This window comes from Nomascus leucogenys, chromosome 2, assembly GCF_006542625.1.
Source record: "Nomascus leucogenys isolate Asia chromosome 2, Asia_NLE_v1, whole genome shotgun sequence".
NCBI lineage: Eukaryota > Metazoa > Chordata > Mammalia > Primates > Hylobatidae > Nomascus > Nomascus leucogenys.
In genome coordinates, this window is record NC_044382.1 from 77,118,439 (window position 1) to 77,145,908 (window position 27,470).

The window sequence follows — 27,470 nt, forward strand, 5'->3', positions numbered from 1 at the left end:
TAGGCACAGAGGCAGTGGATCCATCAGAGGTGGCAGGTGTAGGATCCTCTGGTGAGCAAGTAGAGTCACCAAGCCTGGCTGACCACTACCCCCACAGACGATGCCCTGTCCCTTGCCTCATGCTCCGGCAGGGTACAGGCTCGCACCTGGGGCCTCATGGAGCATCTCTCTAAAACCTCTGTGTCCTGGTCATCGAATGGGCACTTGAGTCACCCAGGGCCACTGGAACAAAGAGGAAGAATCAGGCCCCACGATGTTTTGGGAGAGTGTTTAGCACAAGAAAGTGCACAGAATACATGGATGACATGGGGGCACCGTCGGTGTGGGGGCAATAGTTTACAACCTCCAGCCCTAATCTGAGCACTCTCACCTGTGCAATCTGAAAGGAACAGGAGACTTGCAGGAAAGATAGTGCCTGGATTTAACTTAAAGGAACTGAAATGTTGGAATTTTCACTCTTGATATCCTTCCAAATCAACTCTGTCAATGCTCCCATCCTCAAAACTATCATATGGGGTAACTGAGGCAGAGATTTACTGATTCAATGTCACTCGGTTGATTCTGAGTTCACTGCTGATTACATCTGACCAAACTGCTTTTTCTGAAGTCTACTCCGTTTAATCATGCTGGTGATGATTTTGTGCAGCTCTGGGACAAACTCCACCTGGCTGAGGATAAAGCAAATCCACGGTGACTCAGTCCTGCTGTCATTTCCCATCCGCTCCCCACTCTCCTCCTCTGACCCTTCACAGTCTCCCATGCAGGCTGACACCATACGATGGCCTTAATGGAGTCCACCAAGTATTTCAGGTTCTCTCCTGGGCCACTTGAAAGTGGATGTACCCATGGGATTTGCTTTGACCCAGGAGATGTGAGTGGAAGTGAAGCGTGTCAACTCTTTTGTGTCAACAAAAGAGTTGGGAGCCATTGAGACCGGCCACCCTCTCCTTCATCTCTTAGAGCAGCTGACAGCTCCCATATGGAGGCTGCTCCTTTATTCTTGTGGCAGGTTGAGGGGATGGGGGGCACAGGCCACAGGAGAGCCATGGAGGCCGTGCAGCACGGGCAGCAGAAGAGCCTTCAGTGTTGTAGATTTCCATTGTTTGGGGCTGTTTGTTACCTACAGTGATACCTAGCCCATCCTAGCAGGCATGCACCATCTACACACTCTGTGAAGCAGACTAGCCTGCCGTGAGAACATGAGCTGGTGGTCAGACATACGTAGGTTTCAGTTCCAGCTCTGCCTCTTATTGACTGCAACCTCAGGCTTAACTTTCAGTCTCTGAGCCTCAGTTTCAACTCTGCAAAATGGGGTGGCTATACCATCTCAGGTTGCAGAGAGAATTAAATGAAATATAAATGCATGTAGAGCATTGAACCCAGGGCCTGACACACAAGGTGAGTACTCAATGTTAGCCATGTAGCTTCATAATGCATACTGACTGTCAATATTCAGACAATGCAGTAAAGTATTACCAAAAAAAAAGTAAACTTATTTGCATATGTATTCTTTCAATCTTTATTTTTAAACAGACAGGGTAAAACTATGCATATTCTTTCATAGCCAGTGTTTTTCTCTTCATAGTATATTGTTAAAATAATTTTATTTCAGACCGGGTGCAGTGGCTCACACCTATAGTCCCAGCACTTTGGGAGGCCAAGGCGGGCAGATCACGAAGTCAGGAGTTGACACCAGCCTGGCCAATATGGTGAAACCCCATCTCTACTAAGAATACAAAAATTAGCTGGGCATGATGGCGCACACCTGTAGTCCCAGCTACTCGGAGGCTGAGGCAGAGGAATTGCTTGAACCTGGGAGACGGAGGTTGCAGTGAGCCAAGACTGTGCCATTGCACTCCAGCCTGGGTGAGAGAGTGAAACTCTGTCTAAAAAAAAAATATATATATATATATGTGTGTGTGTGTGTGTGTGTGTGTGTGTGTGTATAAATCTCAAAAATAAAAGATCATTTTTGAGATTATCACTTTAAAAGACAAGATAATGTTCAACTTAATGAATAATTTAATTATTACTATTGGACTTTTTGTAGATTTCACAGAGCATTCAAAACCAATGTAGGAGAATAAAAAATATGTATTACATGCTGTAAAATAAATATGATTTGGTTAATTCTTTTATTCAAAAATACAGAACATATATATGTAATATAGAATGTATTTCTTATTATGAGTCATGTTAAAAAGTAGTTCAGAAGCTGTTGATTTGAATTTCCTTTTCAAATTTTGCAGGATAATTTTTTTTTTTTTTTTTTTTGAGAGTCTCGCTCTGTCAGACAGTCTGCAGTGCAATGGCATGATCTCAGCTCACTACAACCTCCACCTCCTGAGTCTAGGCAATTCTCCTGTCTCAGCCTCCTGAGTAGCTGGGACTACAGGCTCACACCACCATGCCCGGCTACTTTTTGTATTTGTAGTAGGGATGAAGTTTTGCCATATTGGTCAGGCTGGTCTCGAACCCCTAGCTTCAGGTGATCCACCTGCCTCAGCCTCCCAAAATGCTGGGATTACAGGCATGAGCCACCACACCCAGCCTAAATTTGGCAAGATAATAAATAACCTTTTTAAGTGTCGTTGGACACTTGTCTGGTTGTTTTTCTTTAGGTTACCGTGCCAGCAATGATTCCTTTTGAGTTTCTGACAGAAGATAGTGGTTTTCATCCAAATAAGTCAACTACTCTACCTCATCCCTAAGCCACTTGTATGGAAGGAAAGAGAGGAAGAAGCCAGTACTGTGACTGTGTAAGCTTCCCCCAGCATCATCCACTATGAGATGTGTGGCAGCTGACACCCGGGAACTGCACAAGGGCAGGCCCCATCTGTCTGCACTCACTCACCTTCCTCAGGTACTCGCATGGGCATGTCACTGACTTTACGTGCTGCTACAGCTCCTTGGTGAGCTGGTCCTGGTCATGGGACAGGAACGGTGGGGTCAGGACAATAGAGAGCTTCACCATCTGCAGAATGAGATCAGGGGCTCATGATGAGTGCCAACCTATTAGACAATTAAAAAAAAAAGTTTGTTGAATGAGTGGAAAAACAAGGTGATGTTTGAGTCTATAGTGGTCAAGAGCATGGGGGCTTCAGAAAAGGACAGAACCAAGTTCAAATTCCCATACTTTGAATTTCTACTTCATGCCATGCAAAATTACTTTACCCCTTTTAACCTCAGTTTTCTTCTGTGTGAAACAGGAACAATAGTTTCATTCGTCATTCAGTTTCTCTCAAGGTTTCACGAGATCATACCTATAAAACATCCAAGTCATTTAAATGTATCATCATTTCTGTCATAATTAGTGGGATCCATTTCACTATTATTGGATATACAGTTCTGTGCCTGAAACCTACAAAAAAAGAAAATGTTAAGTCTAAAAAGCATTAGTGACTTGTCATTTTTATATTATTAATTATAGCCCTATTTAATCACACAAGGCCTTGTCCATGGCAGGTGCTCAATAAACACTTGTCAAATCAATGCATGTGGGCTCCGGAGCCACACTGTTTAGATTCTATTCTGCCTCCACCACTTACTAGCTGTGTGACCTGGGTAAGATAATTCACCTCTTTATGTCTGCACTTCCTTCTCCATAAACTATATATAATGAGAATCCTTAGCTCTTTCGGTTGTTGCGAGGGGTGAATGATTTGGCACATAGGAGGGGCTTGTTAAACATTAGCTGTGATGATCTCCTTCCAAATCTTCATTTTCAGAGCCACAGATGAGGCCATAGTGCAGCCTGGTGACCCTAGAGTATAAGTACACACGATCGCCAGCTATGCTCTGTCTCCACCATAGGTCCAAGACTGGGTAGTTACGGCCTGGAGGTTTCTGCTGCATCTGCCTTCTCAGTGCTCACCTAAAGACTTTTGTATTTTCCTCCTCACATCCCCGCAGATGGGGTTCAGGCTGCCGGACACAGCTGGGTGATCCCAGGACAGTGGCCACCTGTGCCAGCCCTGTGAGGTAGCTGGAGGATCATTGTTCCTTCCTTCTCCGGCTCTGGGCAGATGCCAGGGCTGGGATGACCCATGCCCTCAAGTTTCTTGCTTTGGAGGGTCACATTTTCCCTTGGCAAAGAGGATGCCAGAGAGCTGTGACTTCTCTGTGCCCTGGGCCCAAACTATGAAGACCTAACACACTATGCTAAAAGTCCAAGGCTGGGGTGCTCCCAGAGCTTCTTGCCTCACCGCTTCTGCTGAGGGAGGTATGAATACTATGTCCTCCCAGAGCTTTCGGAGCTTGTAGCAAGCAGCCTCCACAGCACAAAATCTCTTGGAAACCTCTAACTGTGTCTGAAACATTAGTGCAAATCTTGCATCCTATTTCCCATATGCCCGCACGTTTTAGGAAAAAACCCTCAATTTCCTAAATATGCAAGAAAAACTGGTACTGTAGGACAACGTGACTTTTTAAAAAATGTTATTTAAAAATCTTCCCCACCTCCTTTCTGCCCTCCAAGACTGCCAAATTCTTGTTGAACAAATATTATTAAATGCCTACTACGTGCCAGCCATGATTCACGGTCTTGGGGATATAGCAGAGAACAAACTGACGGGGTTCCTCTCTTATGTAACTCACATTCTTATACGATAATGATAAGGGTTAACATTAATTAAGCTGTCACTACATGTTAGTCACGGTGCAGTCATTCCTACACATTATTACACTTAAACCTGCTAGCAAGCTTGCAAGGTAGTTAGTTGTTTTTCCTTTAAAAACTGAGTCTCAGAATGATGAAGCACTTTGTCCAATGTCACACAGCTAGTAAGTGTGGAGACCTTGCATCCAATCAATGCCCATCTCATTCTAAAGGCCCCGTTATGTGTTCTCCAGCCCATGGAGAAGAACTTTAACACAGTCAGTGAAATTTCTACACAACAACGTTCTTGTCTCAAGTCCAAGAATGCCTCCTACACCTCCTATAATACTGGCTTTCTGGTGAGTAAAGATGCCATTCTCACGTGTAATCAGGTGGTAAATGGAGATATGACCAAAGTAACCATTTGCCTACACTCATAACCCTGCACACACTCTTCCTGTGTCTGATTCAATTCAAGTACCCTTTTTGATCACTTAGCAAAACTGACCTTTAAAAGGGTTAAGGTTTTTTTTTCTTTTTTGAGACGGAATCTCGCTCTTTCACCCAGGCTGTAGTGCAGTGGCACGATCTCGGCTCACTGCAGGCTCCGCCCCCCGGGGTTCATGCTATTCTCCTGCCTCAGCCTCCCATATAGCTGGGACTACAGGCGCCCGCCACCTCGCCCGGCTAATTTTTTGTATTTTTAGTAGAGACGGGGTTTCACTGTGTTAGCCAGGATGGTCTCGATCCCCTGACCTCATGATCTACCTGCTTCAGCCTCCCAAAGTGTTGCAATTACAGGCGTGAGCCACCATGCCCAGCCTTAATATATCTTAAAAACATCTCCCAAGCTAGATTGTAAATTCCTCAAGGTCAAAAGGTATATATTCTAAACCTAAGTTAAAAGAAAGAAAGAAAAATGTATATATTCTATTTCTTCGGTTTTCCCGTAAGGCCTAACAGTTCTACAATATTTAGTAGAAGAAATTAAGGCCAAGTACCAGCTGCAAAGGTCAACTTAAATCTCATTGCAAGGCTCTGTTTCCAGCCTAAGAAAAGCAGTCGTCTTCCTGTCCCAGCCCCACAGGGTCAGCATCGCTGGCAGGTGGGGCTGTCTCCACCTGAAGCCCATCTCCTGTGCTTGATGGCCATAAAGGGATGCTGCCTGCCACCAGGCTTCTGGAAGAGGCGAGGGAACAACCTATCCCAAAGGATGGATCTTACAGACCCAGATAAATTGCTACAATACTTGCCTGCACCAGTTAACTGCCATTTCTCTTCTCATATGGAAAAGGGTGTCATCAAGAATAATCCATGGCAACTGACAATTAGCAAATACTTTCTGCTTGCCTTGAAAATGTGTTGCTGGTATTTTCATTGGAATAGGGATGTCTTCAACGTTTAGGAAATCCTTCATTTCCCATGGCAGAGAAGCCTGACTTAGAAGAAGAAAGCAAGCTGTCACACCTGGTCTGTCCCCTCTGGGTCCTACCTGGCTCCCCACTTCGTGCAGGGAGTGAACTGTGTCATCCCTGAGGAACAATGAAAAACATCTGCCCAGGCCAAGCGCGGTGGCTCATGCCTGTAATCCTAGCACTTTGGGAGGCCAAGGCGGGTGGATCACCTGAGGTCAGGAGTTTGAGACCAGTCTGGCCAACATGGCGAAACCCCATCTCTACCAAAAATACAAAAATTAGGCAGGTGTGGTGGCAGGTGCCTGTAATCCCAGCTACTCGGGAGGCAGAGGCAGGAGAATGGCTTGAACCTGGGGGGCAGAAGTTGCAGTGAGCCAAGATCATGCCACTTCACTCCAGCCTGGGTAAAAGAGTGAAACTCTGTCTCAAAAAAACAACATCTGCCCAAGGCAGCTCTACATTCAGGGCAGAACGCTCCTCCCTGACACCAGGAAATAAAAGGCTTACCAACCCTTTTCTTCTAGTCCCTGCTGGGCTGGAGAAAACCTAGAGCCTCTGCCACCAAAGCAGCTAAGCCCAGTAGGTGAGAATGTCAACAAGAACTTAATGTCCAGCTGTATCTGTATCTGTAGCTGTCCTGAAGAAAGATAATCCAGTTGTCCAGAGCACATGTCTGATTGCCACGGATCCTTGCAAGCCCTCAGCGGGACACCGTGTCCATGCTCATTATTCTGCTCATCCACATCTGGGTATCTGCTGTGTGCCCTGTTCTAGGGGACAGCTGGAGACTTCACCACTTCCTCTATTAGCTCATCAAGTATTCATGGAGCATCTACCGCATCTAGGCTGCATCTGGGACCCTAGAGCTTGCAGGAGCAGTCCCTCCATGTGCCCTCCCCTACCAGCCACAGAGAGATCCTCAGCCATCTTTGGGATGTTCATTTCATCAGGCCACGGCTAGTTATTTGAGTCACTAGAATTTCCAATCGAGACGGAAGGGCCTGTTGGATAGGCTCTCCTCAGAAAGGACCAGTGTGCAGCTGGGGGCAGATGCTGCTGCTGCTGAACACAGACTGCAAGCTCCTGAAAGGGACTGTTTTCTTTTCTTGCTACGCATCACCCACCATTTCTTTTCTTTTCTTTTGAGACAGAATCTTGCTCTGTCAGCCAGGCTGGAGTGCAGTGGCTCGATCTCGGCTCACTGCAACCTCCACCTCCCAGGTTCAAGTGATTCTCGTGCCCCACTCTCTGACTAGCTGGAATCAGAGGCACAGGCCACTGTGCCGGCTAATTTTTTGTATTTTTAGTAAAGACAGGGTTTCACCATGTTGGCCAGGCTGGTTTTGAACTCCCGACCTCAAGTGATCTGCCCACCTCAGCCTCACAAAGTGCTGGGATTACAGGCATGAGCCACCGCACCTGGCCTATACTTTTCAATATATGTTCTTTTTAAAAGTAACAAGCTGGGTGGCTGGGCACAGTGGCTCACGCCTGTAATCCCAACACTTTGAGAGGCCAAGGCGGCCAGATCACCTTAGGTCAGGAGTTCGAGATCAGCCTGGCCAACATGGTGAAACCCTGTCTCTACTAAAAATGCAAAAATTAGCCAGGTGTAGTAGCACGCGCCTGTAGTCCCAGCTACTTGGGAGGCTGAGGCAGGAGAATCTCTTGAACCTGGGAGGCGGAAGTTTCAGTGAGCTGAGATGCGCCACTGCACTCCAGCCTGGGCAACAGAATGAGACTCCATCTCAAAAATAAATAAATAATAATAGTAATGGCCGGGCACGGTGGCTCAAGCCTGTAATCCCAGGACTTTGGGAGGCCGAGGCGGGCGGATCACGAGGTCAGGAGATCGAGACCATCCTGGCTAACACGGTGAAACCCCGTCTCTACTAAAAATACAAAAAATTAGCCGGGCATGTTGGCGGGCGCCTGTAGTCCCAGCTACTCGGGAGGCTGAGGCAGGAGAATGGCGTGAACCCGGGAGGCGGAGCTTGCAGTGAGCTGAGATTGCGCCACTGCACTCCAGCCTGGGTGACAGAGCAAGACTCCGTCTCAAAAAAAAAAAAAAAAAATAATAATAATAATAATAATAATAATAGTAAAATAACAGGCTGGGTGCAGTGGTCCATGCCTGTAATCCTAGCACTTTGGGAAGCCAAGGTGGGAGGATTGCTTGAGGCCAGGCATTCGAGACCAGCCTGGTCAACATAGTAAGATCCCATCTCTATGAAAAATTTTAAAATTAGACAGGCATGGTGGTGCATGCCTGTAGTCCTAACTACTCGGGAGGCTGACATGGGAGATTCACTTGATCCTGGGAGTCCAAGGCTGCAGTGAGCTATTTTTGTGCCACAGCTCTCCAGAGTGAGAGCCTGTCTCCAAAAATAAATACATACATACATACATACATACATACATGCATACATACATGCCTTTCTTTTCTTTTCTGAAAACATTGTAATTATAAAGTTTTTCTGGTTACATGATACAGAATAAGTGTTTCAATTACTGAAAAGTTTAGTGAAGAAAATAAAACTAGTCCACAGTTGGGGAATTTTACTTTTCTTTATGCCTCTATTTTCTAATATTTCTGTAATAGATTCACATTTTTTTTTGAGATGGAGTTTCCCTCTTGTTGCCCAGGCTGGAGTGCAATGGTATGATCTCAGCTCACTGCAACCTCTGTCTCAGTTTCCCAAGTAGCTGAGACTATGGGCGTCCACCACCACGCCCAGCTAATTTTTTTGTATTTTTAGTAGAGACGGGGTTTCATCATTTTGGCCAGGCTGGTCTTGAACTCCTGACCTCAGGTGATCCACCCACCTTTGCCTCCCAAAGTGCTTGGATTACAGGTGTGAGCCACCTCGCCTGGCCCAGATTGACATCTTGTGTATGTGTATTTATGTGTGTGTATTTTAAAGATCTTTTTAAAATGTGCACGTAACCCCAAAACCCACTGCTAACACTTCAGTTTATTTCCTCTCCGATTTTCTCACGCACACTGTGTGTGGTGTGCGTCCATGTGTTTTTCTGCACGTGTGTATACAGTTTTTTAAAAGATTTATGATCTCAGGAGGCCGAGGCAGGCGGACCAACTGAGGTCAGGAGTTTGTAACCAGCCTGGCAAACATGGCGAAACCTCGTCTCTACTGAAAATACAAAAATTAGCTGGTCGCAGTGGTGTGCGCCTGTAATCCCAGCTACTTGGGAGGCTGAGGTAGGAGAATTGCTTGAATGTGGGAGGCAGAGGTTGCAGTGAGCCGAGATCACGCCATTGCACTCCAGCCTGGGTGACAGAGAGAGACTCCGTCTCAAAAAAAAAAAAAAAAAAAGATTTGTGATTATATTGTATATGCAGTTTTGATGCTTTTTTATATTGATCATGAGTATTTTCCCATGTCATCAATTTCTTTATTATTATTAATTATTATAATTATTATTATTATTATTTTGAGAGAGAGTCTCGCTCTGTCGCCAGTCTGGAGTGCAGTGGCACCATCGTGGCTCACTGCAACCTCCACCTCCCGGGTTCAAGCAATTCTCCTGCCTCAGCCTCTCGAGTAGCTGGGACTACAGGCGTGCGCCACCATGCCCAGCTAATTTTTGTATTTTTAGTAGAGATGGGGTTTCATCATGTTGGCCAGATGGTCTTGATCTCTTGACCTTGTGATCCGCCCAATGTGGCCTCCGAAAGTGCTGGAATTACAGGCATGAGCCACCGCACCAGGCCATGAGCCCCCGCACCTAGCCTAATTTATTTTTAGAAATAGTTTTTATTGCCTGCACCGTATCCCATTATCTTCATAGAATGTCATTAGTCCCGGCCGGGCGCGGTGGCTCACGCTTGTAATCCCAGCACTTTGGGAGGCTGAGACAGGCAGATCACCTGAGGTTTTATAAAGGGGAGTTCCCTTGCACATACCCTCTTGCCTGCTACCATGTAAGATGTGACTTTGCTCCTCCTTTGCCTTCCATCATGATTGTGAGGCCTCCCCAGCCATGTGGAACTGTGAGTCCACTAAACCTCTTTCCTGTATAATTACCCAGTCTTGGGTATGTCTTTATTAGCAGCGTGAGAATGGACTAATACACCATGCTGTACCCTCTGTCCCATCAGCAGTCTCCTCTTTGACAGTATCATCTGTCACAGTCACAATAAGTTCCTGAAAACACTTTCCCAGTTCCGCCACGTCTGTGCCTCTGTTTCCTCATCTGTCAAAGAAGACTGGAATCATACCTGCCTCACAGGGTTGCTTGTGGATGTAATGAGTTAATGTGCGTGAATCTGCTTACAACAGTGCCCAACACATAATCAGGATTTTTTTTCTTTTGAGACAAGGTCTGGCTCTATCGCCCAGGCTAGAGTGCAGTGGCACAATCTCATCTCACTGCAACCTCCTCCTCCGGGGCTTCAGCGATTCTCTCAGCTCAGCCTCCTGAGTAGCTGGGACCACCACGCACCACCATGCCTAATTTTTTTTGTACTTTTTGTGAAGATGGGGTTTGTCCACGTTGCCCAGTCTGGTCTTGAGCTCCTGACCTCAAGTGATCCACCCGCCTCGGCCTCCCAAAGTGATGGGATTACAGGCGTGAGTCACTGTGCCTGGTCCAGAATCAGGACTTTCTATTGTTGTTTATTATTATTATTTATAAATTACTCCTAAAAATATGACTTTCCTAGAAGACTCTTCAATGACACTTTGTTATGAGATGGGGGGTGACCATGAGGGTGACTCAAAACAGCTGCTGAGCCTGAAGATGAGTTTATTTTCTTTTATGAAAAGACAAGAGGCCGGGCGCGGTGGCTCACGCTTGTAATCCCAGCACTTTGGGAGGCCGAGGCGGGCGGATCACGAGGTCAGGAGATCGAGACCACGGTGAAACCCCGTCTCTACTAAAAATACAAAAAAATTAGCCGGGCGTGGTGGCGGGCGCCTGTAGTCCCAGCTACTCGGAGAGGCTGAGGCAGGAGAGTGGCGTGAACCCGGGAGGCGGAGCTTGCCGTGAGCCGAGATCGCGCCACTGCACTCCAGCCTGGGCGACAGAGCGAGACTCCGTCTCAAAAAAAAAAAAAAAAAAAAAGAAAAGACAAATGCCCTCATTTGCTGACGTCTTCTGCAGGTGACATGTGACTGTCAGCTACTTGTCCCCCTCTGAAGAAAGCACAGGATCTGCCACTTCAAGGAGAAGGTGATTTTTAAACAATGAATGAGAATGTGAGTGCTTTTTGACAGACACTCACGTTTTGGAAAGAGCGTTTTGAAAGCAGATGTTTGGAAATGTTTCCATTGTTATCAGCTTTTATTGCCAAAAAGCAAAGAAAGTGTGTTTCCTTTTAAAACCTCTCCACGTCTGCACACTTGAAGAACTGGGAAACAGAAAATCTAGCCAATTTCAAAATCTTTCAAAAGAAAACTTTTAGGAAGTTTTGAATCCATTTATTACAAATCTGCAAATACCAATTTTCTGAATTATTTCAAGATGAAATGAGGGATACCCAGGAAGATGGATGTATACAGTACTAGTCAATTTCACCAAAAAATAGTTCCCTATTTGGTGAATGGGATTAAAATGTGAATATTGATATTAATATTTAGAAAGCACAGCATGTGGCACTTCTTCCATTTGAATTTACAAATCTTTGTGAGGTATTGTTTGCAGCTCTAATAGCCACTCAAACCAAGTATGGACATCACCCTCCACAGAACGAGATCCTCATGTCACCACAGCACGTACCGTGCTTTCCAAACCTAAGCTTTCCAAAAAATAAAAAAGATTCAATTGCATTGCTATCAGGAAAAGAACATTTGGAATGCTCAAATGAAAGCCAAAAGGTTCGTTTTACTGTTAGCAAATAAAATAAAAATATTTTGAAGTAGTGTTTATTTAATCTTCATGTCCTCTGTTAAGAATTCCTAGTTTTTATACAGGTTGAGCATCCAAAATTTGAAAAGCCAAAACCTAAAATGCTCCAAAATCCAAAACATTTTGAGTGCTGATATGATGCTCAACAGAAGTGCTCACTGGAGCATTTTGAGGCCGAGGTGGGCAGATCCCTTGAGGTCAGAAGTTGTCACCAGCCTGGCCAACATGGTGAAACCCCGTCTCTACCAAAAATACAAAGATTAGGCATGGTGGCACTCGCCTGTAGTCCCAACTACTCGGGAGGCTGAGGCAGGAGAATCGCTTGAACCCAGGAGTCGGAGGTTGCAGCGAGCTGAGATTGAGCCACTTCCCTCCAGCCTGGGTGACAGAGTGAGACTCTGTCTCAAAACAACAACAACAACAACAGCAACAACATATTTCAGATTTCCGGATTTGGGATGCTCAACTGGTAAGTACAAAGCAGATATTCCAAAATCTGAAGAAGTTAGAAATCGGAAAAAGTCCGAAATCTGACACACATCTGGTCCCAAGCTCTTTGGATAAGGGATATTTTATGCTTTATGTACAACTCGTAATATATTAGTGCATCATTGTGTAATTCATAAATGTTCCTGCCCAGTTGGAGATCTCTGCTCTTAATCACTTCATTAAATCCCAAGTCCCTCATCTGGGCAGTTTTCGTGTCTTGGTGGTGGATGGATGGGTGTGGAGGGGACGCTCTTACTGGTCCAGGGGATCAAGACTGGCGTTCCCACTCTTGGCCCCTAGGGGGCAGCAGAGGGAAGCAAAACAACAGCTTTGAAACCTACTCTAGGAAAACAGCCCCATAAGGGCTGGTGCAGGAGACACCTTAAAATGTCTCCTTTCTCCCCAACCTTCCTCGTTCTCCCGCCTCAGGAATGGAGTAAAATAAACCATCTGCAGCCCCTGAGGACTGAGAAAAATCCCATTGAGCGTGGGGAATAAGGAAGGGAGTCAGTGACCCCCAAGGCTCATTTTGAGCGGTGGGCTTTAACCTGAACGCTGCATTTATCCGAAGATGACACAGAGCTGGCCCATGACAGGTAGAGGGGATCCCGGGTAGTCCTGGACTCTGGCCACTGTCCTGCTACGTCTTGAGCTGTTTCTGCAGCTGAGATCTAGTAAGAATTCCATAAGGGTAGATTTAATTGTATCCCTTTGGCTGAAGTGCATGGTATACAGTCAGTGCCACATCAATGTGTGCAGACTCTGACCTGAGGAGTAACTCTTCCTCATCTCATTTGTTACTGCTTCATCCCACCCAAACCTATCTGTGACCTGTCATGCATTTCCCTCCTGCCCTGGGTGTTGGAGTCAGGACCAGTTTTCCGGCTGCTGTGTCACTGCCTCTGAGAGCATTTTCTGGCAGATGTACTAGAGCTCTTGTGTGGCGGGGTTTTGGCTTGATTCTCCGAGAACGCAGCTGGGGAACAAGTGCGAGGTTCCTTCTCATGGCTCAGAGCAGGCTTCAGTACTTGGCATGGACCATGCATGAGCCTCCTAACACATCCCCACGACGCCTCACCTCCCATCTAACCGACCGCGGGTACCCAGAGCCGCCTTCCAGAAACGCAGCGTCGTGCGCCTGCTCCAGCCGTCCCTGGATCCTCATCGCTGGCGGAGTGAGCTCAAAGCTCCTGGGCCGGTCTTGAAGGCCCTGGGGTAGGAGTGCCCCCCAACCGTCAGCCCTCCAAGACACTTCTGTCTACGTGCCCCACGCTTCTGTCACGTAGGCTTGGTGCAATTGATGGAGCCTCTCTGAGCAGCGTCAGTTTCCTCATCTATAAAATGGACACAACTAACCCCTTGAGGATTGAGAATGACGAGAGATGGACGACCATGTATGGAAATGCGTTCCTGTGCTGAGAACACTCCACACATATTGGTGTCCTTTTCCCGCCCTCATTTCACAGATGGGGAAACTGAGGCTCTGAGCGAGAGACTGGGAACAGATCCAAAAACACGCAGCCCAGATGCAGCAGAGCCAGGATTAACATTCAGACCTTCCCAGTTATTTCTAAAAGTTAATTACGTTTTAATTTTATAATTGACACATAATAATTGCTATATATTTCTGGGGTGCAGTGTAATGTTTCAGTGTCCATGCATATATTATATAACAATCCCTCATCAGTGAAGGTCCCCCAGTAGATCTTTTCTTTGTTCTCCTGCATAGATTACCATCTATGCATTTGGGGAATTTATCACCGGCTTCCCTGTTTATTATTATTACCATTAAAGACAAGGTCTCGCCTTGTCATCCAAGCTGGAGTGCAGTGGCTCAATCATAGCTCACTGCAACCTCCACCTCCCAGGCTCAAGCGAGCCTTCCACCTCAGCCTCCCGAGTGGCTGGGATGACAGGCATGTGCCACCATACCAGGCTAACTTTTTTTGTATATTTCGTAGAGACGGGGGTCTCACTGTGTTGCTCGATGATCTTGAACTCCTGGGCTCAAGCCATCCACCTGTCTCGGCCGCCCAAATTGTCAGGATGACAGGCATGAGCCACCACGCCCTGCCCCTTGTTTATTGTTGTCTCCCCTTCTAGAAGGTAAGCCCCATGAAGGCATAGACCTGGCCTGTCTTGTTCACTGAATGCCCAGCACAGAGCAGGAGGCTGATAAACACTTCTTGAATAGGCAAGGGCTACAACAGTTTCAAAGAACACACAGGTAGCTCCAGCTGATCACTTTCTAATGAAGCTGGTTCCTTTCACCTCCGGAGAATGTTCCTTTCACCCCCGGGATGTCTTTGATTGCACAGAGCTTGAGGGCCTTCCCTCCCCTGGGAACGGTGGCCCTGAGCCACGAACAGCCTGGTAAGCACACCAGCACTGTGAGGCTGGCTTTCCCCAGAAACCCGGAGTGACGGGTTAAGCAGGTGAGTGAAGTGGGCATTAGGCTTGCATACCTTGGGAGTCGATGTTTAAAAAACTTCCCTGATAATTGGAAATTGGCTAATCTCTTGCTCTAATTAGGAGAGGCTGGAGGCTGGGGATGTTCTGTTTTCCCAAGCTCTGTTTTGAAGGTGTAGAAACCAGGAAGTGACTTAGGAAGCCCAGAAGCTAACAAATGACTTTGTAGCCACGGACTCCAAGGAAACATGATATGCACTGGGGACACATCCCTTCAAAGCAGATTCATGTTTCCTGAAAATACGAATTTCATTATTAACAGCAACAGTTTTTATGGTAAATTTTGTTGAGTATAAAAACACGAGCCAGGGGCACACCACCACACCTGGCTAATAAAAACTTTTATAGAGGTAGGATTTAATTTTTTTGCCCTGCTGGTCTCCAATTCCTGGCCTCAAGCAATCCTTCTGCCTCAGCTTCCTAAAGTCCTGATATTATAGGTGGGAGCCATCTCGCCTGGCCTGGGAGTCTAGATTCTTATGTAAATTCTCATGATTCTGGAATGTTGGCAACTGATAAAAATTTAACACTCTGTAGAGGACAACTCCATCCAGGCCAAACAAAATAAGCTTAAGGGCCAGATTTGGTCTGCAGGTGCCATGTGGGGTGAGCTGGAGGGGTTTCCAGGCACGTGGGGGAGACAGGTGTGAAAACAGACATCATGGTTCATAGTGATTCATGATATTGAAGATCAGAGGAGGGATGACTGGCTGCCAGGACGTGGGATAGGGGTCAGGGGGGATTCTACGGCGGCATGAGGCTTACAACAGCACCCTGAAAGACGCACAGAGGAAGGAGAGCAAGGATGTTCTATGGAGGGGAAGGAATGTGTGCGGAGGCCTGGGTTCAGTTTGAGCACCAGGTGGTCCGACACTGCACAGTGGCTTGGTGCAGCTGTGGCAGTGCAGGAGGGGGGCAAAGGGGCTGGAGACGTGGACAGGAGCTAGTCACTAGGACCTGGAAGAGCGAACTCAGTCATTGAGCCTTTTTGTCCTGGAGGGCAGGCGGTGGGAGCATGTGGAGGGGGTTTGGTGGAGGTCTGTGGGGCTGGTCTCTCTGGAGGCAGGTGCAGGGGTGGGGTGGCTGAGGGACAGCATGGGGACAGGAGGCTGCAGTGAAGCCTTGGCCTGTGGCAGTGAGCCAGAGAGGAGGGAGCCAGGGACTTAGGCTCACATTTCTGGCCTCCTAAACAAATCCCATCACCTCTCCCTGCAACCACTTCCCTCCATGCCCAAGGTAATTCCAACTATATCACTATTTGGGATAAAAATCCCTGTGGTGATCCAAGGGTTTTGCTGATGAGTTTGGATTTGATTTGAAGGCTGTGTAGAAACCTGAAGTGGTCCCTCCAGGGGTGTAATCTCCATCCACTGTCTTCAGCTTGCGGGAAAGGCCCAGTGCAAACTCAGCCAGAATTTTGGATTTTCCCTGTGCCCCACAGGTCTGCTTCTGACTCAGCCAATAGCAACTCCGTCCCTGCGGGAACTCCTGCCGAACACATCGGAGTCATACTTCCCCGTGTTCCCTTGTGAGCAAATCCCGCTGGATCTGCCTTTATTTCACTTTGTTTTTTTTAGAGACAGGGTCTCACTCTGTCACCTAGGCTGGAGTGCTGTGGTTCTATCACAGCTCCTTGTAGCCTTGAACCTGCCAGGCTCAAGCAATCCTCCTGCCTCAGCCTCCCAAGTAGCTGAGATTACAGGCATACACCACAACATCCAACTCATTTTTAATTTTTTTTATAGAGACAGGGTCTCACTCTGTTGCCCAGGCTGCTCTTGAACTCCTGGACTCAAGTGACCCTCCCTCCTCGGCTTCCCAAAGTGCTGAGATGAAAGGCGTGAGCCACCGCACCTGGCCTGGAGCTGCCTTTAAAGCTGACCCAGAACCTCCACCATGCCTGTCCCCACACTGGTCTGAGTCCCTGGCCTCATGCACTGGAATCCACGCACCAGCCTGTCTGATCTCTCTGCTTCCACCCTTCTTCCCATAGCAGCACGTGTGGTCCTGTTAGGCACGAAACCAGACATGGGTCCCCTCTGCCCAGACCCTCCGCCGGCATGAATATCTTGCTCAGAATGAATACCTGAGTCCTTGTGTGGTCTCTGCATTCTTGTGTGGTCTGTCCCCTCCCCTAGCACCTCCTGCCCCTTTTTTTTCCTCCTCTGCCCTTTGCTCACTCAGCTGCAGCCACACTGTGCTCTCGGTTATTCCCCAAAGGGCCAGACAGGTCCTCCTCGAGGCTTTTGCACTGACCATCCCTCTGCCTGGAACTTCCATTCCCCCGGATGTGCTCATAGCTTGCCCCTACATCTCCTTCAAATCCTTGCTCCAATGTCCCCTTCTCAGTGAGGCCTTCCTTGAAGCCATCCCCACTGCGATCCCTCCCTGCTGAATTGCTCTCCCTGGCTTTCACCCCTGCATACTCAGCAAAGTTCTTTCTTTTTTTCTTTTTGAGACAAAGTCTCACTCTGTCGCCCAGGCTGGAGTGCAGTGGCACGATCTCAGCTCACTGCAACCTCTGCCTCCCGGGTTCAAGCGATTCTCCTGCCTCAGCCTCCTAAGTAGCTGGAATTACAGTTGTGCGCCACCAAACCAGGCTAATTTTTGTATTTTTAGTAGAGACAGGCTTTCGCCATGTAGGCCAGGCTGGTCTTGAACTCTTGACCTCAGGTGATCTGCCCGCCTCGGCCTCTCAAAGTTCTGAGTGATGTTCTTTCTTACAAACTTTGTTCACATTCTCTTTTCTCCCCAGTGCTGAGCATTCAGTGGGTGGCTCAGTGAGTGGAGGAACATCTTAGATGGAAATTCCAAATCCCTCTGTGCATCATCAGGTGTTTCTTGAGAGAGCGTGGTCCCTGAGACATATCTCACCTGGACTCTCCTGGCTTTGAATGTGCAGGACAGGGTACCCAGCTGTAGGTCACCGAGCCCTGCTCACATGCACACCAACCACAGCCTCGAGTCCAAAGAAGTACCCTGTTGAGCACACATCGAGGGGCTGGTTTTCAGTGGTGCACAGACACTCATGATGAATACTGCATGCCTGTTTAAAAGTGCTACTGGAGGCCGGGTGCGGTGGCTCACGCCTGTAATCCCAGCACTTTGGGAGGCCGAGGCGGGCAGATCACTTGAGGTCAGGAGTTCGAGACAAGCCTGACCAACACGGTGAAAACCCGTCTCTACTAAAAGTATGAAAAATAGCCAGGCGTGGTGGTGAGCGTCTGTAATCCCAGCTACTCGGGAGGCTGAAGTATGAGAATTGCTTGAACCCAGGAGGCAGAGGTTGCAGTGAGCTGAGATCGCACCACTGCACTCCAGCCTGGGAGACAGAGTGAGACTCCATCTCAAAAAAAAAAAAAAAAAAAAGTTGCTACTGGATTCTTTATAGCTGTTTGGCTATGACGTATCTTCTCTGTGATGATGTATTTTCTCTGTCAACCAATATTCTCAATGCCACCATTATTACATGGAGGTCCTCTCTTTCAAAATAGTTGAGAATCTCTTGCACAGTGCCAGAAACGGGCTCTAAAAGCAAGTCTGGAGACCCTTGGCCATCCTTCATGCCTGTTCTTACCAGGGACATTGCCCACAACCCTTTCCTCTCACCTACCCCCCGGCAGATTAGCGGCAGCTGACAGTGAGCGCCGGCTCATCCACAGGAGTAAGGCAATTCATAATCAGTTAACCTTGAATTCTGCAAGGCCCGCCACTCCGCAAGCCGGGGGTTGTCGGAGCAGTTCTCAGCTTGGGCAAAATTCAAATGAGCTCTTACAATCAACATGCAATTAATTGTTGCACGCCCTGAGCATCTGGGCAGTAAGCACTGCACAGCGCGAAGGGAGTTCAGGGGGCATGGTCATCTTAGAGCAGAGGTGGGGACGGGGGTGCACACAGTTTCCACGTTGCACAAGAGAGCCCGAAGAGGTTTGTCTGAGTTTGGTCAACTGATCTTGGTTCAGATGTTAGTAACAGTGAATTATTAGCGTTTATTGAGTCTACTGTGTGCCAAATGCTTTTTGCAGCCATGATCTCATTACAGCAGCCCACTGTGATATATCTTGAAGGGGGGGGGATCCTCCCTTTTTTATAGTTATGGAAATTGAGGCTCAGAGAGGGTAAGTGACTTGTTCCAAGCCACACAGCTGGTCAAGCCCTAGATATGCTTGATCCCAAAGTCAGTATGTTTGACCACCCTGCCCCCACCCCAATCTTGAAGATTCTACCCACATTCACCTGGTGTGCATGTGAGCAGGGTTGGCAGTCGCTGTAGGGCACCACTGCCTGGTAGCTGCAATAACTTTGTGGCTGGCATGGGCCCTCCTAGGGTTCTGCTGTTTAGGATCTCAGGTGGGTGCAGTGGGCTGTCTAGGGTACCCCGTTGCCACTCTTCCTGCAGTTGCATGCCATGGTTGGGAGCCCAGATGACAGTTTCATCCTTGGAGGGGAGCTCTTCCCAGATGCTGGAGGTGACACCCAGGAGATAGAAAAACGTTTCAAACCCTATAACCCCACACTCCAGGAGGGGCGCCTCCTGACAGATCCTGCCACTCCAGGTCCAGCATGGGGTGTCTTATCCAGGGGGTCTTGCAGCTCCCTGGCTATGGGAAGCCCTGCAGGCTCTGCTGTTTAGACCCTTTGGAAAAACTCCTTTCTCAGGGTCTGGTGCGGGGCTCCTTTTGGGGATCCCCTTCTGGGGCAGGGTCCTGCTGGTACGTGTCCCTCTTGGGAAGCCCCAGCAGGCTCTGCCCTTGTCTCCTGGGGCAGGGCCTCTCTGGGTCTCATGAGATGCCCGCTCCCGGCGGGTTTTGTTGCCCCACGTCCTCCGTGGGGATCTTTTCTCAGGAGCGCCTTGCCTGGGATTCTCCTTGCGTCTCAGACCCTCACCCTGGCTCGGGTTTCTTTCGGGGGCGTCCCTCCACTCCCAGGCCCCCGCCCGCGCCCGGCGTGGGGCGCCCCCTCTCCCCGTGCGGGCGGGCGCCGGAACAGTGTCGCCGGCCGCCTGCAGGTGTCTCCCCACGGAGGGGCGCGCGTCCCTGCGCCGTGGCCGCTGCCAGGCGCCAGCGGCTCCTAGCCGAGGTGCACTCGCGCTCCGGGCTCCGGGCGCGCCGGAGCCGCTCCTCCACCGCCGCCCGCCCCGCCCGCCTGCCCCGCACGCCCCCCGCGCCGCGCCCCCACCCCGGGGTTGGGGGGGGCATGGGCCCGTTCCGCGTCCGCCGCCGCCGATCGCAGGCACCCGAGCCCCGGGGCGCGGCGGGCAGCGGCCGCTGACGCGGGGCGCCGGCTGCCAACTTCGCGCGCGGAGCTCCCCGGCAGTGCAGTCCCGTCCCGGCGGCGCGGGCGGCATGAAGACTAGCCGCCGCGGCCGAGCGCTCCTGGCCGTGGCCCTGAACCTGCTGGCGCTGCTGTTCGCCACCACCGCTTTCCTCACCACGCACTGGTGCCAGGGCACGCAGCGGGTCCCCAAGCCGGGCTGCGGCCAGGGTGGGCGCGCCAACTGCCCCAACTCGGGCGCCAACGCCACGGCCAACGGCACCGCCGCCCCCGCCGCCGCCGCCGCCACCGCCTCGGGGAACGGCCCCCCTGGCGGCGCGCTCTACAGCTGGGAGACCGGCGACGACCGCTTCCTCTTCAGGAATTTCCACACCGGCATCTGGTACTCGTGCGAGGAGGAGCTCAGCGGGCTTGGTGAGTGCGCGCGGGCGGCGGCCAGCTCGGCTCTGACTCCCCCGGGGCGGCGCGGCCACCGAGGCCCGAGCCCCGGACCCGCTCGCCCTCCTCCCGCCGCCTGGGCCCAGCTCCCCGCGCTCCGACAGGCTGGGGGCGACGTTCCGGGGCAGGGGGCGCGCGCCGTTCCGGGGCCGGGGACCAGCACGGGGGAACGTGCGGGACGCCCCGCCGTGGAGAGGTGCAAGGCAGAGCTCCTACCCGCTGCTGACGCCCCGCGGCTTTGGGGACGCTCCCGCGCCCCGGGAAGGCGCCCACCCCAGCTGCCGGTCGGAGGGGCGAGCGCTGCTTTCCGCTCCTGAACCCATCTCAACGCTCGCCCCCTCCTCCTCTTCCTTTCGCGGGGCACTAGATGCCCCCATCCACCCCGGAACGTCCCTGGGGGTGGGGGAGATGCAGGGACTCCTGCTACCAGCCGCCCCTCCCGCCCCAGATCCACAGACCCGGGAGCCTTCCACCCCCATCGCCAACCCGCGCCGAACCTCCCAGACAGGAGTGGGGAGTGGGGGAGTCCCTTGGGCTCCCGGAAAGCCGCACCCGCCCAGAGGCACCCCTATTGCCAGACGCCAGGGAGCCCTCTGTATCCTGGTCCGCTCCTGGGAGAGGCAGGCTAGGGAAGTGGGGACAGCTGGGCAAACTCCGGGTCGAGGAGTCCAGGAGGGCTTAGCTTAGCACAAGGCTCCCATTAGGTTGGGTGGGGGACTGACTTTTCAGAAGGCAGATCAAACTGTCCTCTTTGCCTGAAACCCCTCCTCTACCCTCCAGAGGCAGCCTGGGCTGGAGTGCGTGTTTTGGAGGCAGACAGCCGGGCTGTGGCAGGGCCCAGGGGACAGCTGCCCGACAGTTGGTTGTGCCACACAGCAGGTAAAGCTGGCCCGAAAGACGTGGTGTCTCCGAGCGGGTGTCCAGGCGTGGACACCCTCCTGAGCGAATTGACCTCTTTCTCCAAGGTTAAAACTCCTCCCTGCATGCCTAGCTCCTCAGTGTGGACACCACATGTATGTGTGTGCTCAAGAGTGGGTGAGAACAGACCTCCACCCTTAGTTTGCCCTAAATAAGCCAGTGGCCTAAGTGGTTTAGAGGGCAGAGGGAGGAAGCTGTGAAGCAAACCCAGTGAAAAGCTCCAGGCCTTTGCACAGGCTGCATCCTCTGTCTGGAATGCCTTTCCCCGCCCCACCTCCTTCTTCAGGGGCTCCTTTCACTGGGACTCTCCCACCTGCTTTCCAAGTCAGGATACTGAGGAGAGACAACCTTGTGAGCTCCCTGTTGGAAGGAGGGTCTCCATCTTTTTATCTCACCACTGCGTTTATCTCCCTGCCACACTTGACACTGCCTAACATTTTCTGGGGCCTGTTTTTGGTCACTAGCTTATAGTCCCTTCTCCCCATAGGATGTCATTCTGTGAGGGCCAGCCCGGTAGGTCTCGTTCACTGCTGCCTCCGAGTAATGTCTAGCGCATAGTAGGTCTTCAATAAATATTTGCCGGATGCATACTGGATGGGGTTGGGACGATGAACTGGAGGTTTCCCGCGGTGCTGCCTCCTCTGTCTCGCTTCTGGGGATGCCTGACCAAACTTTTCTGTGACTTGAGCCAGGCTGGCCGTTTGTCAGAGATACATGGTGTTTGGATAGGGACCTGCCCCTGATCGGTTTCATCCCATCAGACCCACTTCTGGTTTACACTCAAGACTCAAGTGTTTACTGTGGGATGCAATTAAAATTATTAACTTCAAAAGGCATCTTGGCCAAAATTCCCTGCCTTCCGCACAGCCCAGCCCTGATCTCTCACACAGAGGCCTCATAACACCTTGTTGTCAGGAACATCTTCGTCCTTGGAGGTAGACATCTTGCTACTGTACATCTTTCTCCAAGTTCAAGAAGGTGTTTCCAAGGCTCAGGAGACCCAGCCCTGGGGAGATACCACCTCTGCCTCCCTTCCTCTGTGCACACACCTGAAAATACAATGATGCATCTCTGGCACCAGAGTGGTCCTGTCTACGTCTGTGGAGTGTCCTGGTCCAAGCTGGTCAGCTGAGCCTCTTAATTGTTTGGAGTCTGTCTTGGCTGCCCCCTGAAGGTCACAGTCCCAGTACTTCCTACAGTTATTTCCCGGTAGTTCTTTCAGGGCTTGACTTGGGATATTTAAGTTTTTTAAAAAATTATTAATTGAAAATTATTTAAAAAACAATGTTGGCTAACATTTATTGAGCCTTTAATGTGCACCAGGTCCTGCTGAAACTTCTCATCTCCTGAATCTTGTTGAATCCTGGCCGCCACCTTTGAGGCAGACACTTCTAGGGCACTTGCTTTTTCAGATAAGAAACTTAGGCTCACAGGGGATTCTGGCAAGGGAGCTGGAATTATCTTCTCGGGAACAGAAAGAAATCAGAGTGAAGGGATCGGGGAAGAGAATAGTACAGTTGAGGGGTCAGGGAAGGTGGCATTTTGGGGGGCTCAGTTAAGACCCTCACTCCCAATACTCAGTTAGAAACGTGGATGGTTAATTTGTTGGGTAAATAAAAGAAACCCCCAGTTTCCTCTTGGCCACTGTGGGCTGGAGATCATCCCTCCCCCAAAATCACAATTTTCCTCTCTGAGAGCTTGGAAAATAGTTATCAGCTTGTCAGTGCTGGTGAGAAATTTGGGAATCGGAGCCAGCTGGGGTGGTTTCTGCAGCTGATCCTACAGTGCCAAAATCCTGCCTTCTCCACCATCGTGGTCCTGAAAGGGTGATAGCAAGTACCTGGCCTCAAACTTTTGTTGCCATGACAACCTTTCCTCTGGGTTCTGTGACTATTTTTTTTTTTTACTCGAAGAGGAAAAAAACATCCCAATAGCCCCCTGAACAAAATCTCGCCTCCCCAACCCCCATACATCAAGGCTAAACTTCCCTCTCTTCCATCAAACTACAGCAAAGCTTTCTTTCCTTCTGTGTGTTTCACGTGCACCCAAATGCAAACACCAATCAGGAGATCCTCACCGCTCCGTGAGAAGGAGCTGCTAAATGTTCCCTCCTCTCCAACGCCTGTTCGCCTGTTCGGCCATTCCTTTCTAGGCTCAGAAAAACCTCTCCCCACTCGGGCAGCCACAGGGAAATGTAATAAGCCCTTTTTCCCACACTGAAAATCTACAGCGTTCACAAAGAAAACTGCAGCCTGCCCTAAACAGACACACTTTCACCAGACCCTCCACAAAGAAACCTTTTCTCCTTGCTCCAAGAAGAGCACCCGCGTCCTTCCACAAACAGAAAGGGAAGCGTGGCCTCGACACAGAGTCACCCCAAGCCCTTCACACAAATTGGATTTCTCTTCTGGTTGAGACGCTGGGGAGGGGTTTGGTGGCGAGCAGAAGCAAGCATCGTTCTGGTGGGTGTGGTGGGGGTGGCTGAGGAGAGGCCTGGAGGAGGGGAGAATGACGGTCTGGGGTGGGGGCAATGGTGGGGCAGGTGGGAGCTTGTGCCAGCTGGGAGCACAGGTGACGTCCACATGCGTTGGACTTCATCCTGTATGCTTTTGAGCCGCAGGAAAGGGGTGGCTTGGGAAGATTGGGGGGAGGTGGAGGGGTCTTGGGGGACTTGCCAGGCTGGCAGGAGGAAGGTGAGATTGGAGAGAGAAGAGAGAGACCAGTCCCAGGGCTGGGTGGAGATGGGGTGGGTGTGAAGCCAGAAGACCCATGCAGGACCCAGGCGGGGAGCCAACACGCCCCACACGGCGGTGGCCCCTCCCGCAGTCCCAGAGACGTTGGGGTAGGAAGGAGCATGTTTCCTTCAAACTCAAAAACTCTCTCCCCTGTAGAACTGGTGGAAGTTCAAGGCTGGCCTCTGCCTCTTACTAGCAGCGTGGTTTCAGGCAGGAACCTCCCAGGGCTACTGCGTAGGTGGGGATCAGAGCAGCTACCACCTGCCAGAGATGCAAGGATTTGGCGACGTAGGGCAGAGAGTGGGGAGCACCACCTCGGTGTTGCCGCCACCCTGGGCTGAGCCACCCACAGCCACCCATGTCTCCCATGGACTTCTGCAGCCATCTCTCTGCCTCTGCCATCACCCCCACTCCCCAGTTCATCCTGCACCCAGCATCCGAGTCATCGTTAGATGCGGGGCACAGCACCTCTGACTGCCCTCCTGTCACTCAGAGTCAAGTCTCCAGCTAGCCTTCCCTGTACCTGTCTTGTCTTCCTTTATTTTGAACAGAGAACCACAGCTCTTCTGCCCAGTCCCCTAAATTATGCTGCTACCGTGTCCCAAGTATGAGGACCCCTGTGATGTCCCCACCAGGAGGATTTTGGTGCTTGGGAGTATGTTAGTGTCATATTGGATGTGTTTCATGTTGGGAGCATCTGTTGGGCAAAGAGTTGCATGATGGAAGGCATTGCTCTAACTCCTCGACATGGGTTTTTTTTTTTTTTTGGTCTTGTTCTGTCGCTCAGACTGGAGTACAGTGTTGTGAGCACAGCCTACTGCAGCCTCCACCTCCTGGGCTCAGGGATCCTCCTGCCTTAGCCTCCCGAGTAGCTGGGACCACAGGTGTACGCCACCATACCCGGCTAATTTTTGTATTTTTTGTAGAGACGAGGTTTCACTATGTTGCTCAGGATGGTCTCAAATTCCTGGCCTCAAGCGATCTGCTTGCCTCGGCCTCCCAAAGTGCTGGGATTACAAGTGTGAGCCACCGTGGCTGGCCTGACAAGTATTACTTCCTTTTGTCTGCATAATAGCCCTACGAGGTGGGTGCCCTGGTTGCTCTCATTTCCTAGATGAGTAAACAGAGGCACATAGAGGTGAAGTGAGTTGCCCAAGGTCACACAGCTGGTAAGTGGCAAAGCTGGGTGTGCACCCAGGCGGGAGGCTCGGGAGCCTGGCTCTTGCCTGCTGTGCTATGCTGCTCCTCAGTCTCCCCAGTCCAGCTCACTCAGGCTCCCTTGGTTCCTCCAACCAGGCTCGTTGGGCGGAGCACTGCATCTGGAGTCACGAGCCCCGGGTTTGGCTCCAGGCTTTGATGCCAACTTACTGAGTGGCTCTGGAGAAATCACACTCCCTCTCTTTCTGGCCTTTTCTTTCCTTGTATGTAAAATGGAGGTTTTGTTGAGTGTTTTGTGTGGATGATGGAGGTGACAGAGCCCTGTCCCATGACCCATCACAGGGTTTGGGCCCAGATGGTCCAGGTTCTAGTCCTCATACTACTGCCAGCTGCTGTGTGGCCTTGGGTAGGAGTCTGCCCTCTCTGGGCCTCAGTTTCCGTGGCTGGGGCGTGAGGATTATCCTATCTGCCCCACGATAGCATCGTTGGGGTTGATCCAGATAACGTGGTCCCAGCACTCCAGTGGCCGCAGCCAGCACTTGGTAACCGGGACTTGCTGCCATCTGACCCTAGAGTCCGAGGCTGCAGACAGGTGGCCCCCGCATCACCTCTGAACCGTGTATCTGTTTTGTTTGGCCCTGCAGTGTTCCCAGTGTCTTTGAATAAGTTGCCAACATTTGAATATGGAGCCACTTCATAGAAACGTCTGGATTTATGGCTTTTCTTGAAAACCTGGCAGATGGAGTCTGTACTCCCAATGGGAGTGAGTGGAGCTGCCCCTTGGGGGAGTCCACAGTGCCCCCCCCAACCTGTTCTGCCCTCAGTTTACAGGAATTGCCGCCCTTCCCTTCTAGGAGCTCAGGCCTCCAAACCTCAGTTTGGACGCCTGGTCCATTGGTCCATCCTGCCAGCTGGTCAATCAGAACTCAGTGTGTCCCACCTCACCCTGCAGCTCCCCGTGCTCCTGGCTTTGACTTCATGGTCCGTTTCTCCATCCAGTGGCCGGAGGGTTCCCTGTTCCATCTGAGGGAGATCACCCCCGTTCTCCACTCCGGACCCTTCCTCACTCAGTCACAGTCGAATGCCTTCCAAGGACTGCCAGGAAGTCTGCGGTCTTCCCTGCTGCCTCCTGCCCTTCCCCACTCCTCTCCGCCCCCACAGTCACTCTTCTCCAGCCACACTGGCCTCCTTACTGGCTCTTTGAGAAGCCGAGGCTTTTGTACTCGCTGTTCTTCGCCTCCAGGCACTCTTCCACAAGACAACCCCGTGCAAGTCTCTGCTCAAATGTCCTCCTGTTTGTGAGGCCTTCCTGGACCGCCCCACTGAAATCAGCCACCTCGCCGCCCGCTGGCACTCCCCTGTGCCCCTGATGTCCCCACTGCTCTGATTGGGGTCATACCCACTGTGTATCACACTGGCTTCTCTCCATCATCCATCTCCCTGCTGGGACGCTGGCTCCCTGAGGACAAGCCTTGTCCCGGTCACATCGTGCTGCCCCCAGAGCCTAGATAAGCTGGCACTTCAATGCCGTAGAACTCAGCATGGCAGCTCGTCCAGGCTCTGGGAGGCAGCACCTTGTGACAGGGACCAAGTCTTTTTTTTTTTTTTTTTTTAACTTTTTTTATTACACTTTAAGTTCTAGGCTACGTGTGCACAACGTGCAGGTTTGTTACATATGTATCCATGTGCCATGTTGGTGTGCTGCACCCATTAACTCGTCATTTACATTAGGTATATCTCCTAATGCTGTCCCTCCCCCCTTCCCCCGACCCCACGACAGGCCCCAGTGTGTGATGTTCCCCTTCCTGTGTCCAAGTGTTCTCATTGTTCATTTCCCACGTATGAGTGAGAACATGCGGTGTTTGGTTTTTTGTCCTTGCGATAGTTTGCTGAGAATGATGGTTTCCAGCTTCATCCATGTCCCTACAAAGAACATGAACTCATCATTTTTTATGGCTGCATAGTATTCCATGGTGTATATGTGCCACATTTTCTTAATCCAGTCTGTCACTGTTGGACATCTGGGTTGGTTCCAAGTTTTTGCTATTGTGAGTAGTGCTGCAATAAACATACGTGTGCATGTGTCTTTATAGCAGGGACTAAGTCTTC

At 50.5% G+C, this 27,470-nt stretch overlaps 1 protein-coding gene across 1 annotated transcript in view; it reads left to right on the plus strand.

Moving 5' to 3' along the window:
• Positions 1–19,974: 19,974 nt before the first annotated feature.
• Positions 19,975–27,470, plus strand: part of GSG1L (GSG1 like) — a 268,187-nt gene continuing 260,691 nt past the window's right edge. Inside the window, exon 1 of the mRNA XM_030799338.1 lies at positions 19,975–20,526. Within this exon, the coding sequence (XP_030655198.1) occupies positions 20,184–20,526 (343 nt within the window). The 5' untranslated portion in view covers positions 19,975–20,183. The remainder of the gene's footprint in view (positions 20,527–27,470) is intronic.